Source organism: Drosophila santomea, chromosome X (genome assembly GCF_016746245.2).
Source record: "Drosophila santomea strain STO CAGO 1482 chromosome X, Prin_Dsan_1.1, whole genome shotgun sequence".
Lineage (NCBI taxonomy): Eukaryota > Metazoa > Arthropoda > Insecta > Diptera > Drosophilidae > Drosophila > Drosophila santomea.
Genome location: NC_053021.2, coordinates 7,964,288 through 7,977,465, shown reverse-complemented (window position 1 = coordinate 7,977,465; position 13,178 = coordinate 7,964,288). Strand labels below are relative to the sequence as shown.

General features: G+C 40.7%; 1 protein-coding gene across 1 annotated transcript; it reads right to left on the bottom strand.

The window, feature by feature from the left end:
* Positions 1 to 997: 997 nt before the first annotated feature.
* On the bottom strand, positions 998 to 12,935 carry LOC120455437. The gene is made up of 2 exons (XM_039641634.2): positions 12,384 to 12,935; positions 998 to 1,133 (listed from the first exon to the last, which is right to left on the bottom strand). The coding sequence occupies exon 2, from the start codon at positions 1,129 to 1,131 to the stop codon at positions 1,009 to 1,011; it is 123 nt and encodes a 40-aa protein (XP_039497568.1). The 5' UTR covers positions 1,132 to 1,133; positions 12,384 to 12,935; the 3' UTR covers positions 998 to 1,008.
* Between the last annotated feature and the right edge of the window lie 243 nt (positions 12,936 to 13,178).

Below are 13,178 nucleotides of genomic sequence, written 5' to 3'. Positions count from 1 at the left end.
CGTCCACGTTCTTGGTGGTTCTGTTCCGGTCTGTGTTCTGGTCTGGTCTGTTCCTGTTCCTGTTTCTGGTGCTGTTTCTGGTGCTGTTTCTGGTCCTGCTGCTGCTCCTGCTTATGACGTTGATTGCTTTGCATCGCCTCGCCTTTTGTTTGCTCCTTTTTGGCCAGCCAGCAGCAGCAACAACAACGCGGCACAACACAACACGATCCTGGCAATACTGGCTGCTATCCTGATAGTCCTTGCAATCCTGGCAATTCTACTAGCAGCTGCTGCAGGTTCCCCTGTATATCACTCTCCTTGCGCTGCCGCCTCTTCTAGTCCTGGCTTTCCATTTATTGCACTCTTACAAAATATATATACACATTGATAACACGCTGCAACGGAAAAAGCAAAGACTACGTTAGGCATATTTAAATGGTTTGCCACGAATTATTGTTTGCCGCCACGTTACTCGTTGCTCATGTCTTGTGTCTACGGGTAAGTATCGCTATAGCAAACCGAATGCAGTTTGAACTGTGGCTTAAAAAGTAAAACAATTCCTTTCTATTTTATATGTAAGCAAACTTTTGTGACTATTTTCTTGCATAAAAACTAGTAAATATTTGAAACCAATGTTTTTCTGTTTCTGTAAGTTGATGGGCACACTTTATGGGTTAGTTAATATGTAACGTACAGGGTATGCCCACATCGGGTTTTGAAAGTTAACTCAGTATCACTTTGCCTTCTCTTTGGCTGGTTATCGTGCAACTTTCAATGGTTGGCACTCGACTATCGACACTCGACTTTCGGCACTCGACCGCTTCTGACTGGCAACCTCAAGTGACTACGCACCTCATCGACTTTGGCCGCTCGACTTTTCCTTTTCCCTTACCTTTTCCTTTTCCGCGACGACGACGACGGATTCCCCTGATGACTGCAACTTCAGTAGTTTCAGTTTGAGTCGCAGTTATAGCTTCAGTTTCGGCATCAGCTTCAGCTTCAGCTTCAGTTTTGGGTCCAGATGTTTGCTCAGTTGTTGACGAAGAGCTGCCAGCCGAGTGACTTAATGAGCCGAAATGCCAAATAGACTGGAACCAACGTCAGCGATATATACACGTAGTAGCTCCAATCGCCGGTTATTTCCTCCGTCATACCTGCAGATGGAACGGCAAACATGGAAATATTATTAATCACCTTGCATCACAAACAAACAAAAAAAAAACAGAAGAAGAAATAACGAATAAATACAAAATACCAACATGAAAACGAGAACAAAAACGAAAACGAAAAGAACTGAGGAGAAGAGAAAAGTGCAAACACAATTTCCCTGGCTGGGCGATGGAACACATGATATATTTGATTAGAAATCATCCACGATACATTTGTTCTTTTCCTTTTCAATATGACATATGAACGTGACTCCCATGGGAGAGGGAAGGGTGAGGGGGAGGTGCCCTAAAGAGGGAGTGGAGTAAGCGGCTCAAACACAGAAGACATTTACCAGATGTTTTCCCAGAGACTCAAAGTGCTCCGAGGTACAGTAGAATGCCATATCCATTATTAAAACAAGCACAATAGTCAGTACCCGCAAATTGAGCACTTTATTTAGAAGTTTATAAACTAAAAGAAATTAATTCAATAATAGATTTAAAGTGGCATCGTGGGATAACAAATAGTAAGAAGATTTAATTATAGGATTTAAGCTCTTTAAAGTCCAAAATCTTTTATGTAAAAATTAGGGAGAATCCATGTTACAATGGTTACCTTGGACTCTTGGTGCTTTTGTGCACCTGACAGGAATTGAAATTCATATTTAACAACTTCCCAGTTGAATGGCAAGCTTATCAATTTCCCAACGCAAGGAAGTTTGACTGTAATTGCCCACACACTGTGGTTGCAAATCCCTCAAACTATTCTCCCTCAAGGAACTGGAGTGCATATGAGTTTCAGGCGACATTCGTCACTGGGCTTTCCGTCCGTTTGGAGGAAAAACGGGTTGCCATCAGACGATTGAGTAGATGGAGAGAGGGTTGTGAGGGGTGGTATAGTGAGTGGTATAGTGAGTGGCCGGAGCACACTTGACAACTGCCAACTGCCAAGTCCCGGCAACTGCAAGTCTCCCAAGTGCGGCCGACGTGTCAGATGCTCGAGTACTTATAATTCCTTTAAATTCTCAACTTTCCCAGCTCCGACATATGAGCGGAAGTGGAGGTGGCCCAGGCCAGGATGATAGACACAGAGCAGCGGAGCGATACCAACTGGCAAGCAGATAGGAGACTAAAGTGCCACAAAGCGAAAAATGTGCTATGTACTATGTAATGGTAATGGTGTATGGTATGGGTCGTTCTGGGTGAACTTAAAAAGCTTAAAGGCCAACGAGGGCTTCCATACACACTTTTTTGGATAAATTCGGGTTAACATTGTAGCACGCATTCACTAAGCGGCTGTCTCTGCACACAATTGCAGACATCAAAGGCTGAAGGTAATGGGTTTTAGTTTCCGAGTAGATATTACTACTGCACACTTTGGGACACCACTTGAAATGAGATTGCTCAACTTGTATACTTTGCCTTTGGTAATACTTTTTCGATACAAATTACACCACAAACGAGCGATTTAGCTGCACGCCTTCTGAATTGGAATCCGATTCTCATTAATTATCTTTTATTTGCTACGCACAAACTCGAGGCGTAAACTTTTACAATTCCGCAAAACTTTAATTAATTTTAAATTCGAATTATTTGTTGGCAAAAGAAAACTCACACACACACACGCACGCTCACACGCACAGTTTTCCGCACACGTAGAGTCGTAAGTTTTCAAAAATGATTTTCGTTTTTGGGTGGGTGTGGGTGGGTGTGTGTGTGTGAAAAGCTTTCGTCACTCGTTCAACCTTAGAAACTATTTTCTTTTCGGTTTGGCCAAAACTTTCAAAAAGCTGGCAATTTGTCGTCGTCGTCCTAGGTTGTCGCAGGTGTTCCTCCCACTTTCCACTTTTCACTTCCCCCATTTTCCATCTTCTCATGGCCTTGTCATTTCCTTTACCTTTACCTTTTCCCTGCACATTTCACCTTTGGCGTTTGCTGCAAACATATACATATCTCGTTATTCCCAATTACACATGCACTTTTGCAGCGCGTGTGCTCCTGTGCTCCTGTGCTTCCTGCCATCTGATCCTGCCAACTTGTTGGTCACTCCCCAGCCCAAGGACCCGAAAACCTGGAGCACAACAAGCACAGCAAGGACACGGCGCAAAGGGGGCGTGTGTACACTGAAGGAAACCAAGTGTTTTATAATAACTTTCTGGCAAAACCAAGTTATAATATTCTTCTTCTAATATAATACATATCTCTGTATGCTAACAAGTCTGATTTATAATTAAGAATTTTCCATAATTGCAGATAGTTCCACGTCATTGTCTAATTTTCATTGGCAGTCAACAGAACTCACTTGAGCACTAGACTCGTTGTATATTATTGTTAAAATGGGGAGAGTTTACTTTAAGACATCTGTGGCAATTGGGTCAGCATAGTTTTGCCAAATAAACAGCTCATATTTTGGGTTGCCTCACAACTTTTGTTGCAGTGCATGTGCACTGAGAATGTATCTCCACATATGACAGAAAGCCCTGAAGGGCCTTGCTTGTTCTTCGGCTTGCCACATGCCACACACTCCACTCCGCCGCCGCTTTGCTGCCGCTTTTCGTGTGTCGAAAAGTTGTGATATTAAAAAATAAATAAAAATAGAAAATTCCTTTGCCCATATTTTTTGCATGCTAAAATTGTGGCTTATATATTTTTACCCCCGAATTTTCGCCCCCCACTCGCAATGGGTGCCAAAAACTTTTTAGAGCAAAGTTGCCGGCAGCCGGGAAAAACCCCTTTTCTACTTTTTTTTTTTCCACTGCTCCCACGCAAATAAAAAGAATATAAAACATTAAAAAAAAAGAAAAAACCAAATACAGAGAAAAGAATAATAATAATAGCCCGAAAACCAAGTTGAATTTTTGTTTGAAGAGGTGCACTACGAGTGTGTGTGTGTGTGAGTGTATGTGTTACGTTGGCAAACATTCACACACATTCGAAAACATTCGCTCCAGTTTTTTGTTGCCTTTGTTGTCGGTTGTTTGCTGTTTGCTGTTTGGCTCAAGTGTCGGTTAAAGTCTTGTAAAAATTAATAAGCGTGTAAATTGTATTGTACTGCCACACACACACACACACACACACATACACGTACACACACAAACACTCGCACTGGAACAAACGCATTAAATTGTTTATGCATACGAAGAGTTTTTCCTACTTTATTTTATGGGACTTTGAGTTTTTTATTTCCACAAACAGTTCTCAGATGCTTTTGTTCTTATGTTATGCTCAACTTAAGCTTAATGGCATTTTGTTTTCGGCCCTGTGTGCACAGTGGTTTCAAATTGTTTGCTTGGGCGATTAGCTAAACCTAATTTGTTTCTTTTTCGTATACAATTATTTTATTTGAGTTTATTTTTCTATTTATTTTAATTGTTATTGTATTTGCAAACGGGCAATATAAATGTTAATAAATGTGCCGTGTTTAATTCCAACACTCATGTTACTTTAGCTTTCTTTCCCTTAGTTTTTCCACTTTCTATTCGCATTATTGGCCATTTTGTCCCACTGTGCTTTCGGGAAATACATAGCCTGGCGCTAGTTCACACGCTTGTTGCGCCCACTATCTCCTGCCTTTTGTTTTCCGGGGGAGAAGCAGGGAAACGCAGGGAAAAGCGGGCAAAAAGTGGAAAGAAAATCTGCATAAATAATGTTGAGCCACGCTTTCTGCGGGAAGTGTTGATGATTTGATGGAAAATTCCGAAACTAAAGCGCGCAAAGTGCGACAACAAAACGCTGCGGCTTAAGCACAGTTAGAAAGGCGAATGAAAATGGGTTTTCCAGCTGGATGGGGGATGATACTACCATGGATGGAAAGCGGCATGGAAACTGGGAAGGAAACTGGGTTGGCAAGTGGGCTGAAAAGTGGGCTGAAAAGTGGGCTGATCCCAGCCGGTGAAGCGTAGCCATTCTATTATTATTCTTCTTTTTTTTTCCAGCGAAACGTGGCTCTCCATATTTTGTAACCCCGCGAGAGGAGAGTTTATTATTTAGCAAACTGACTCCGTGGCGACATTCGGCTCATTTATCAGGCAAAAGCACGTCACGTCGTGATATTATAAATTACTTTAGACAATATGCAGCAGCGTCCCGAAGTTCTGAGCTGTCCAACTTGGCTATAATCCCGTCAGTTCTGGCCGACTTTAAAGGTCGAAAACGAGAAGTTGGGCAAAATTCATGGCGCCAATGCCCAAACATCAATCACTAATCCCGGCCAAATGAGCCGAACGATGCCATTTTTAATTCAATTAAAATGGTCAACTGTTTAAAAAAAAAAGAGAGAGAAACACAAAATAAACAAGCTTTTTTGCGGTTCACAGCTTTTGGTTTATTGTTGCCATTTAATTTCCATATGAAACGAATATCTGGGCCCTCTGCATAGCCAAACATTCCGAAACCGAAATGAAATGTGGCTATTAAATTGAAATTAGATCTTTGTGTAGCTGAATTATGTGCGTTTAGGCCAAGACTGGTAGTTGGTTTTCGATTTATAAATATTTGAAAGGCTTTAAGTTCTTTAGCCTCGCAAACATTCCTTTACTCACACATTTTGTTTGGCATTCTCGAACTACATACTCGTATTTAATAAATTGCAAATAAAATGTGTCTGTTAGCAAATTTCTCTGATTTCCTGAGACAGTTTTGTTTGACAAACACATAAAAACATTAAACAAATAGAACGATTTCAACATGTGTCCTGCAAACACACACATTTACCGCTGCTAATAAAATGAAATGTTTTAGTAAACAGGCATAGATTTTTATTTACCCAAAGTTCCTCAATGTCAGTGATTTATTAAACTACATGTGTTACTCCTAAATTAAATGAACAATTTAGTGTGGCATTGTCTTTTTCCATTCCAGCGTATAACCAGCACTATGTGTATTACGTAGCTGAGTTAATATTTATTAAATAACCGTAATCTGAAAGGAATTTAAAAAGTTTTGCACGCAAACACGTATACAACTTTCTTGTAATCGGCCAGTGTTTTGCAATTAAAAGTTAGTTAGTTAGAATGTTGGTAATCAAATAATGTAGCTGCCATCACTGCCGCCTAGCCATCCAGTGGGCTATAACGCAGCATAGGGCGTTATCAAACCCCGGGACAGTTGACAGGGCTATAACCCCCCAACCCCCAACCCCCCGCACCACTTGGATGCAATGGAGCGAATATTCCGGGAATATTTGCACGCTGGAGCACAGCGTCGTTAGATTTTAACGTGACTAGCGCGCGCGAATAGTGAATAACGTCCCTCTTAACCCGCTTAACCCCCTAAAGCCCCTCAACGCCGCGATGATCTGGAGTGGAGAGTCGGGTGCCTGGAAAATGTGTTAATTAAAACTTAACGTCTGATCGCGTTACACACGAAACGTCACCAAAACACGGACTACAAAAATGGAAAAAAAATAAAAATAAAAAAAAAATTGAAAATACGATGGATGATGCCAATGGCCGAGAAAGCGGAGACGGTAAAAATGTTATAATTCAATTTGTGTTATGTCAACTGCTGTATAAATATAGCGTCGAATCCGGGGGATACACGTTGACTATATGTATGTTGACCATATATGTGTCTGTATGTATATATCGAGGGCACATGAATTTATTTTGAGGAATGGGCTAAGCGATGTGCCCGACTTTATCCAGCTGTGAAATCGACAAGTGCATTGAACCTAACCGGGCATAGATTATGAGTCCACGCCGGCTGGATAAAGTGAAGATTTTGCGATGGCAACGATATGCCATCCCAATGCCAATGCCAGCGATATGCCAACGATATAGCACTTTAGTGAATATAATTTCCGATGGCCAACGCACCAGTGAGCAATCGTTTGTTTGTAATTAACAGTTGAGGGGCTTAGGGCCATAAGCTCCTCAGGAACATCAGCCGTCAGACATCAATGGGCAAACGAAAAACAGGCCAACTTCTGTGGGTGAAAACTAACTTCAATTGGCAATGAAACCAGCTAACAGAGATTTTTGGGCCATGTGTGTACGAGGTGCATAAATATGCAATCACGTTGCTCGGTTGCCTCCTTAAATGAAGGCCTGAAATAAACCCACAAACATTTCACTTAAAATTCCATTCAGATTCCCATGGAATGGTAAGGTGCTTGGTGTTTTACTGCTTTACTCATTCACTGGTTTCTGTAATTCACGTGCAGTTCCCAAAATTTGCATTTCATCATTTCAAAGCATCATAGCGTTATTTGAACTGTATTAAAAGGAAATTTTTTACTCCGTGTGCATAAATCGGTTTGTACTGTGTCACAAATGCTTATTAGAATTATTATACTTATATTATAATTATTAGACGCCTTTCCGCGTACCAAGTCACCACTGTAGTTGTTTAGTTGCGAGCGGCTGTCATTTTGCGAGGAGCAAAAAGAAAATCCCTGAGAAAATAGCCTTCAAAGTGGCTTTGCCCGCAAATTGGTGTTACAGTGCGTTCGATATGGCGCCCATAAATTGACAATTAAAACAAAAAGTAATTAACACCCCAGATGGCGAGCGGTATAAATGCCCATATATATATACATATATGTATATATAAACATACATACTTACATGTACCAAAAGCGGCGAGTCAATGAACCTGAAACTTTTCTGATGACAACAAAAAATAAATACAAAAATACGAAAAAATTAAAACGAGGGGAGCGGAAACGTTTATCGTTGAATCGATTGAAAGGCGAGGCGAGCACAGCCCTCAAATGACTTTGACATTGTGCTGCAGCCAAGCCAAATAAATAGAGTTGCTACAAATAATGCAAACACAAACTGATCAAAATGTAACAATCGCAAACGGCGCAGTGAATTGTGAACACAGCGAGCGAACTGAAAAATCGCCAGATGAAAATTTCCAACTGCAAACTGCAAATGGCAAACTGTAAACTGTAAACTGCAAACTGCAAACTGCATTGTATGCAAATTGGCAACAAAGTTTCCGCTGAAGAGGCGTTGCGACGTTTTATTATATTATTCTCAGCTAAAAACTGATAAGCATGCCAAATGTGCTCCTCTGATTTTATTTCATTTATTGCATTTCGTTTCACTGGCATTTGCACGCTTTTCAACTCGTTCACTTGGCACCGGAAAAAATCAATGATTATTATTATTATAAAATGTTGAAATTTGAGATACTTTCTAGTTTGTATTACATCATTAATTTATCGAATATTCATCGAATTACAGACTAATTAAAAGGTTAGGGATTTCTCCTGACCATAATGAAACATCAATGTGATGGTAAAGTTATTTACTAATTATGAATTATCAGCTATTGCGATATGTACAGATTGTAAGCGCTTTTAAATTATTTTGAAAATTAATGAGTCAGTCAGTCAAAAATACAACTTGATATGCATAATTTGGCGCTTCTCAAATAATGTGATTATATGGAGTGTGAAACGAATCATTGTTTCTTTGAATGCGTATTTCCAGACTTTTATTGATTTAAAATGGCATACTATTAACCCCATTACTACGTTATTATTGCATGACTTTCTTGGCGATTCGTCTGGGTTCTTTACACCGAAAGAAAAGTTGTTTAATCGTCTGAACGTTCTACTTTATTGTTTTTTTTCAGTCAAATTTGTGATGACGTAGTAATAACTGAGAAAAGTGTCGCATTTCTTTGGCTAAATTGTTTTTTTTTTAATTTTTTTTAGTGCTACTGACGTCACTGCTTTGGCGTGCTTTCTCTTTGATATTTGCGCGAAAGAGAAGCTTGACAAAAGGTCTTACGTGTCCCCGAGAAGATTTCGTGGGAAGGCCATTAAAACTTCTTTTTTCGGTGGCTAAAGGGGGGCGGTGGCAGTGGGTGGCTAACGCGCCCCATGTCAAATGGGCCAACTTTTAATGGAGCCAAGGAGTTTCCTTTTCCCTCACCAAGGCAATTTGTGCAATTGCAAAGTCCCTCCTCCTTCTTCTGTGTGTTTGCAAAAGTGGGAAACCTACCGCCAAAAAAAAAAAAAAGTTGAAAAATGAAAAACAAAAAACGAGAACGAGAACGAGAACGACCTTCCTCTTCGGAGGCCATCATCAAAAATTTTGTTGGCCAGCTCAGAACAAACAGTCAAGTCAACGTTGCGTGTCGCCCCCTTTGCATATTTGCCTTAATTTTCATTATTCTCATATTCATTTCGTTTTATTTCTTTCCGGCCTTTAATGGGCCGCGATTTGAGGGAATGTTGAAATGTTGGAAAATGCTGATGGGCCAAGTTAATATGAATGAATGATGATAAATGCACAATGTTATTCTTCATAATTAATTTGTACCGTTCCCCCCTTTTTTTTTTTTTGCTGTTGTTTGTGTTCTTTTGTTCGGGCCTAAAGTGCCCATTAATGGCACGAGTGTCACGTTGCTTTTATTTCTTTTCTTTTTTAGCAGAGTAACTCAGTAGTCCACTTGCATGTTGGCCAAAACAGTATCGAGCGGAATCAACAGGTGTTCAGATTTCATCGTTCGATTTCGGGGAAAAGCACAACGACTCGAATCGTAAATGTATCATAAAGACAACTGCTTTAATATTAAAAGCGGATATGCTATTTTCAGGTGCTGCTGTTGGTTTATTCTTTATATTTGTTCGAGTTCTGAATTGAAGAATAAATACGAGTAATTTGGACAACTTGAATGAATGAATGGTAAAAATGGTAATTTAGCACACAGAACTTTTTACAGACCCAATGAATAATCCCACAAAATTGTTCGGATTCCCTGCAAACTAAAATATATACTTTGCAATACGTTCGCCACCAAAAAGACCACCCCCTACTATCGCTGCCATTGCCCAAAATGGATTCACACCTGAACAACCCGCCATCGGCTGTCATACCCAGTGGTTTCCCCTTGAGAACTTCAACATCAACTTCCAAGTGCAAAAGACCAGGTGAGTGTGACAGAGTTATGGAGTTATAGAGTTGTATGCAAACACGTCTACCTGGCCGTTCAAGTGCGCCAATCTGAGCGTGACGAATAATGATTTTACGCCGCTCCAAAGAAATACGAGCGATGGGGATGGCGATGGTAATGGTGATGGTTGATGGTGATGGTATATATGGCTCTATCTATATGGTGCGGGATCTGAACGGATGGGCGGGGATTCGCTGAACTTAGCAGGGCAGAAGAAGTATTTTTTGCTCTTTGAGGAATCTGGCGAAAAATGTGCAAATTGTGCGCGAGTTTCTGTGCCGTGCGGATAAATTTGAAATCTGCATTTAGTTGGCTTATTGAGTTTGCATCTGTATATCTGTCGTGTTCGCAGCTCCTTTTGAGCCAACTCCCAACGACTAATTTCATTTTCGCTGCAGTTTGCCCCAAGGCAAAAGAGGCGTCATTCAAAGACAGAAAAGGGGAAGGGGGTACACAGGGAATATTTGCCTTCTATCAAAATATAACTATACCGCCTGGATTTTATCAGATAAAAATGGAATAGTTTTGATAAGTACTAAACCAAAAGATAAAACTGAAAGCTGTACATTGATTTCCTGCAAGATATGACTTTATTTAGTTTGGAATAAGTATCTATAGTACCATGCCTTTTAAATTATATATAAACATTTTTTATATCCAGGCAAGTGTCTCATAAGTGGCTAATCGCATAGCTTTTTTTTCCGTGTGTAGATGTAATATGGGCACTTGGGCAGCAGCACTTTTGGGCCACTTGTTCCTCGAAATTGAAAACCATGAGGCGCATTTAAAAAGATGAAGTGACAACTGGCATACTGATGACGGCACACAGGAGAAGGGTACGGGGGGTACGGGTGGTAAGCGGGGACAGGGGTTCATGGGGAGGGGGGGTAAGGAGGAGGAGCTGTAAGTGTGTGTGTGAAGCGTATAAATATAACAAGTGCCAAGTGAAATATGTACATAAATAAGCCAGCGCAGAGATACTATGCGATGCAGATGCAGATACAGTGTTCAGTGGCCTAAGAAGATACTTTTTAAAATAGCTGATAACTGATTCGTAGTTTCTTATTACTGAAGTGAGCAGTTAGGAATTAACTGTTTTTGGTAGTTCTCTTTTAAACAATCCAACCAAAAATAATTTAAAACCTGCATTGAAACGTTCATATTATACTATTTGTGGGGAAAATCACTTTTAAATTGTTACTTCATTTAAACATACGCTTATCCAAGGAATTTTTTCATTCCTTTTCTTTTGTTTTTCGTAATGGTGCTCTACTGTAAGCCTTTTGTCTATTATCGCCGTTTTGTCTCTGTTTCTAGCGCTGCATTTCTGCATTTTTGCATTTCTGCACTCTTTCACCAGCTGCGACTAATTGTTGGAAGAAAAAATGTATTAAGCAAAAAAAAAAACAAAAAATGGAGAGGGAAAAATGTTGGCGGATAAAAAAAGGACTAGGTTACAAAAGGAGGCAGGATGCAAAGGACTTGTTCGCGCTGCTGACTGCGAAAAGTGCAACAAACTTTGACAAAATAAAACGAAAATTCCGCCCAAAGGTACAAAAGGGGCGTGGCAATGGGGACATGCCAAGGGGCGGCGAACAGATGAAGCGCCCCTTGCAACTTCAAATCGCAAGCCCACACACACCCTGGCACACACACACACATGCAGCTGGAGATTCTCACACACATGTAAAAAAAAAGCGCGAGTTGCAAGAAAAAAAGAAACTGCATTGAAATTGAAGCACTCTCATTAGGAGCAAGAAGAAGAAGTTGCAGCAGGAACCAGGAATAAGGGGAGGAAGAAGATGATAAAGACCAGGAGACGAGGAAGAGCAAAAAGTGGAAACCGCAGCAAAAATAATTCCCACTTCTCGAAAGCGAGGGCAAACGCTAAGAAATCCGTTTAACTGGGCCGGCAAAATGCAATAAGATAAATATTTAATGGATTTCAAATTGTTAAAGGAATAATATGGATAATATTATAATAATATTATTGCTGCTTTTTTGCTTGAGGGAAGTGATTTACATTGTATTCCAATTGGAAAAAGTAACAAGTTGCAATATTTCAATATTCTTGGAATGGGCCACGTAGGTGCCGAAATAAGTAAAACATTAAAAATCAAAACGAATGACACAAAAAAACTCATCGAAAAACGCCAAAGATAAGATGTGTACTAGTTTAATCCGGATTTTTGCTTGCAAAGGCAGCTTACAAATCTATAAATGAATTGATTAAGCTAAATATATAGAACGTGGAATTTATATTAATTTGAGTGACCAAAAAACAAAGTAAACAAAGTAGATAAATAACGCTGCGAAATGTAATTAGTTTAGCGGCTTACTTACTTGATTTGTTGTTGTTGTAGCGGCAGATTCCCCATTAATCATCGTGAAGCAACAACAATAACAGCTGTCTCTCTCTCTCTCTCGCACTCACTCTCTTGCTTTCGCACTCCTGTTGTTGTTGCTGTCCCGTTCTGCCAAGGAGCTTCTATGGTGTTGTTGTTGCTGCCGCTTGCTATTGTCGCTTGCACTTGTTGTATTTTCGTCACACAAACAAACAAACAAAAAAACAAACAAACAAACACGCAATTACACACACACGCACGCACGCACACAATGTTGCACGTTGCGTGTGTCCTGCTGCTGCTTCTTCTTCTTTCGTTTCTTGCCGCGCCGCTCGCTCTTCCTCTTCCCCGCCTCACAGCCAGTGGTGGTGGAGTCGGAATCGAAATCGTAAACAAATGCAGCGCGCTCGCACACTTCGTCACTCGACACCACTTTCGTCACGTCACCGTGTGTTCTCGGTTCTGTTTGCAGCAAATAAATGCACTCGATTCGCACTTTTCGCGACGACAACCGACTTCGTTGCTGTTTGGTGGCAGAGTGTGGCCGAGAGCGGCGGAGAGCAGCACGGCGACTGCGGCGTCGCTTAAATTGCCTAAAATATCTGCATGGCGCGGTAGTGTGGCGCGGTGTTTTGCTGCTGCACGCGAACGGTCACACTGCAAGCTAAGCACTAAACCTTTTTAGCCAAGACACGAACCCGGCGCAGCTTTCACCGACAGGTGGCGCCCCATTTCGAAAAATCTAAGCTAAGGCTTTCGTCATCCCCTAATAGGTGGCGCCAGTGTCACAAAA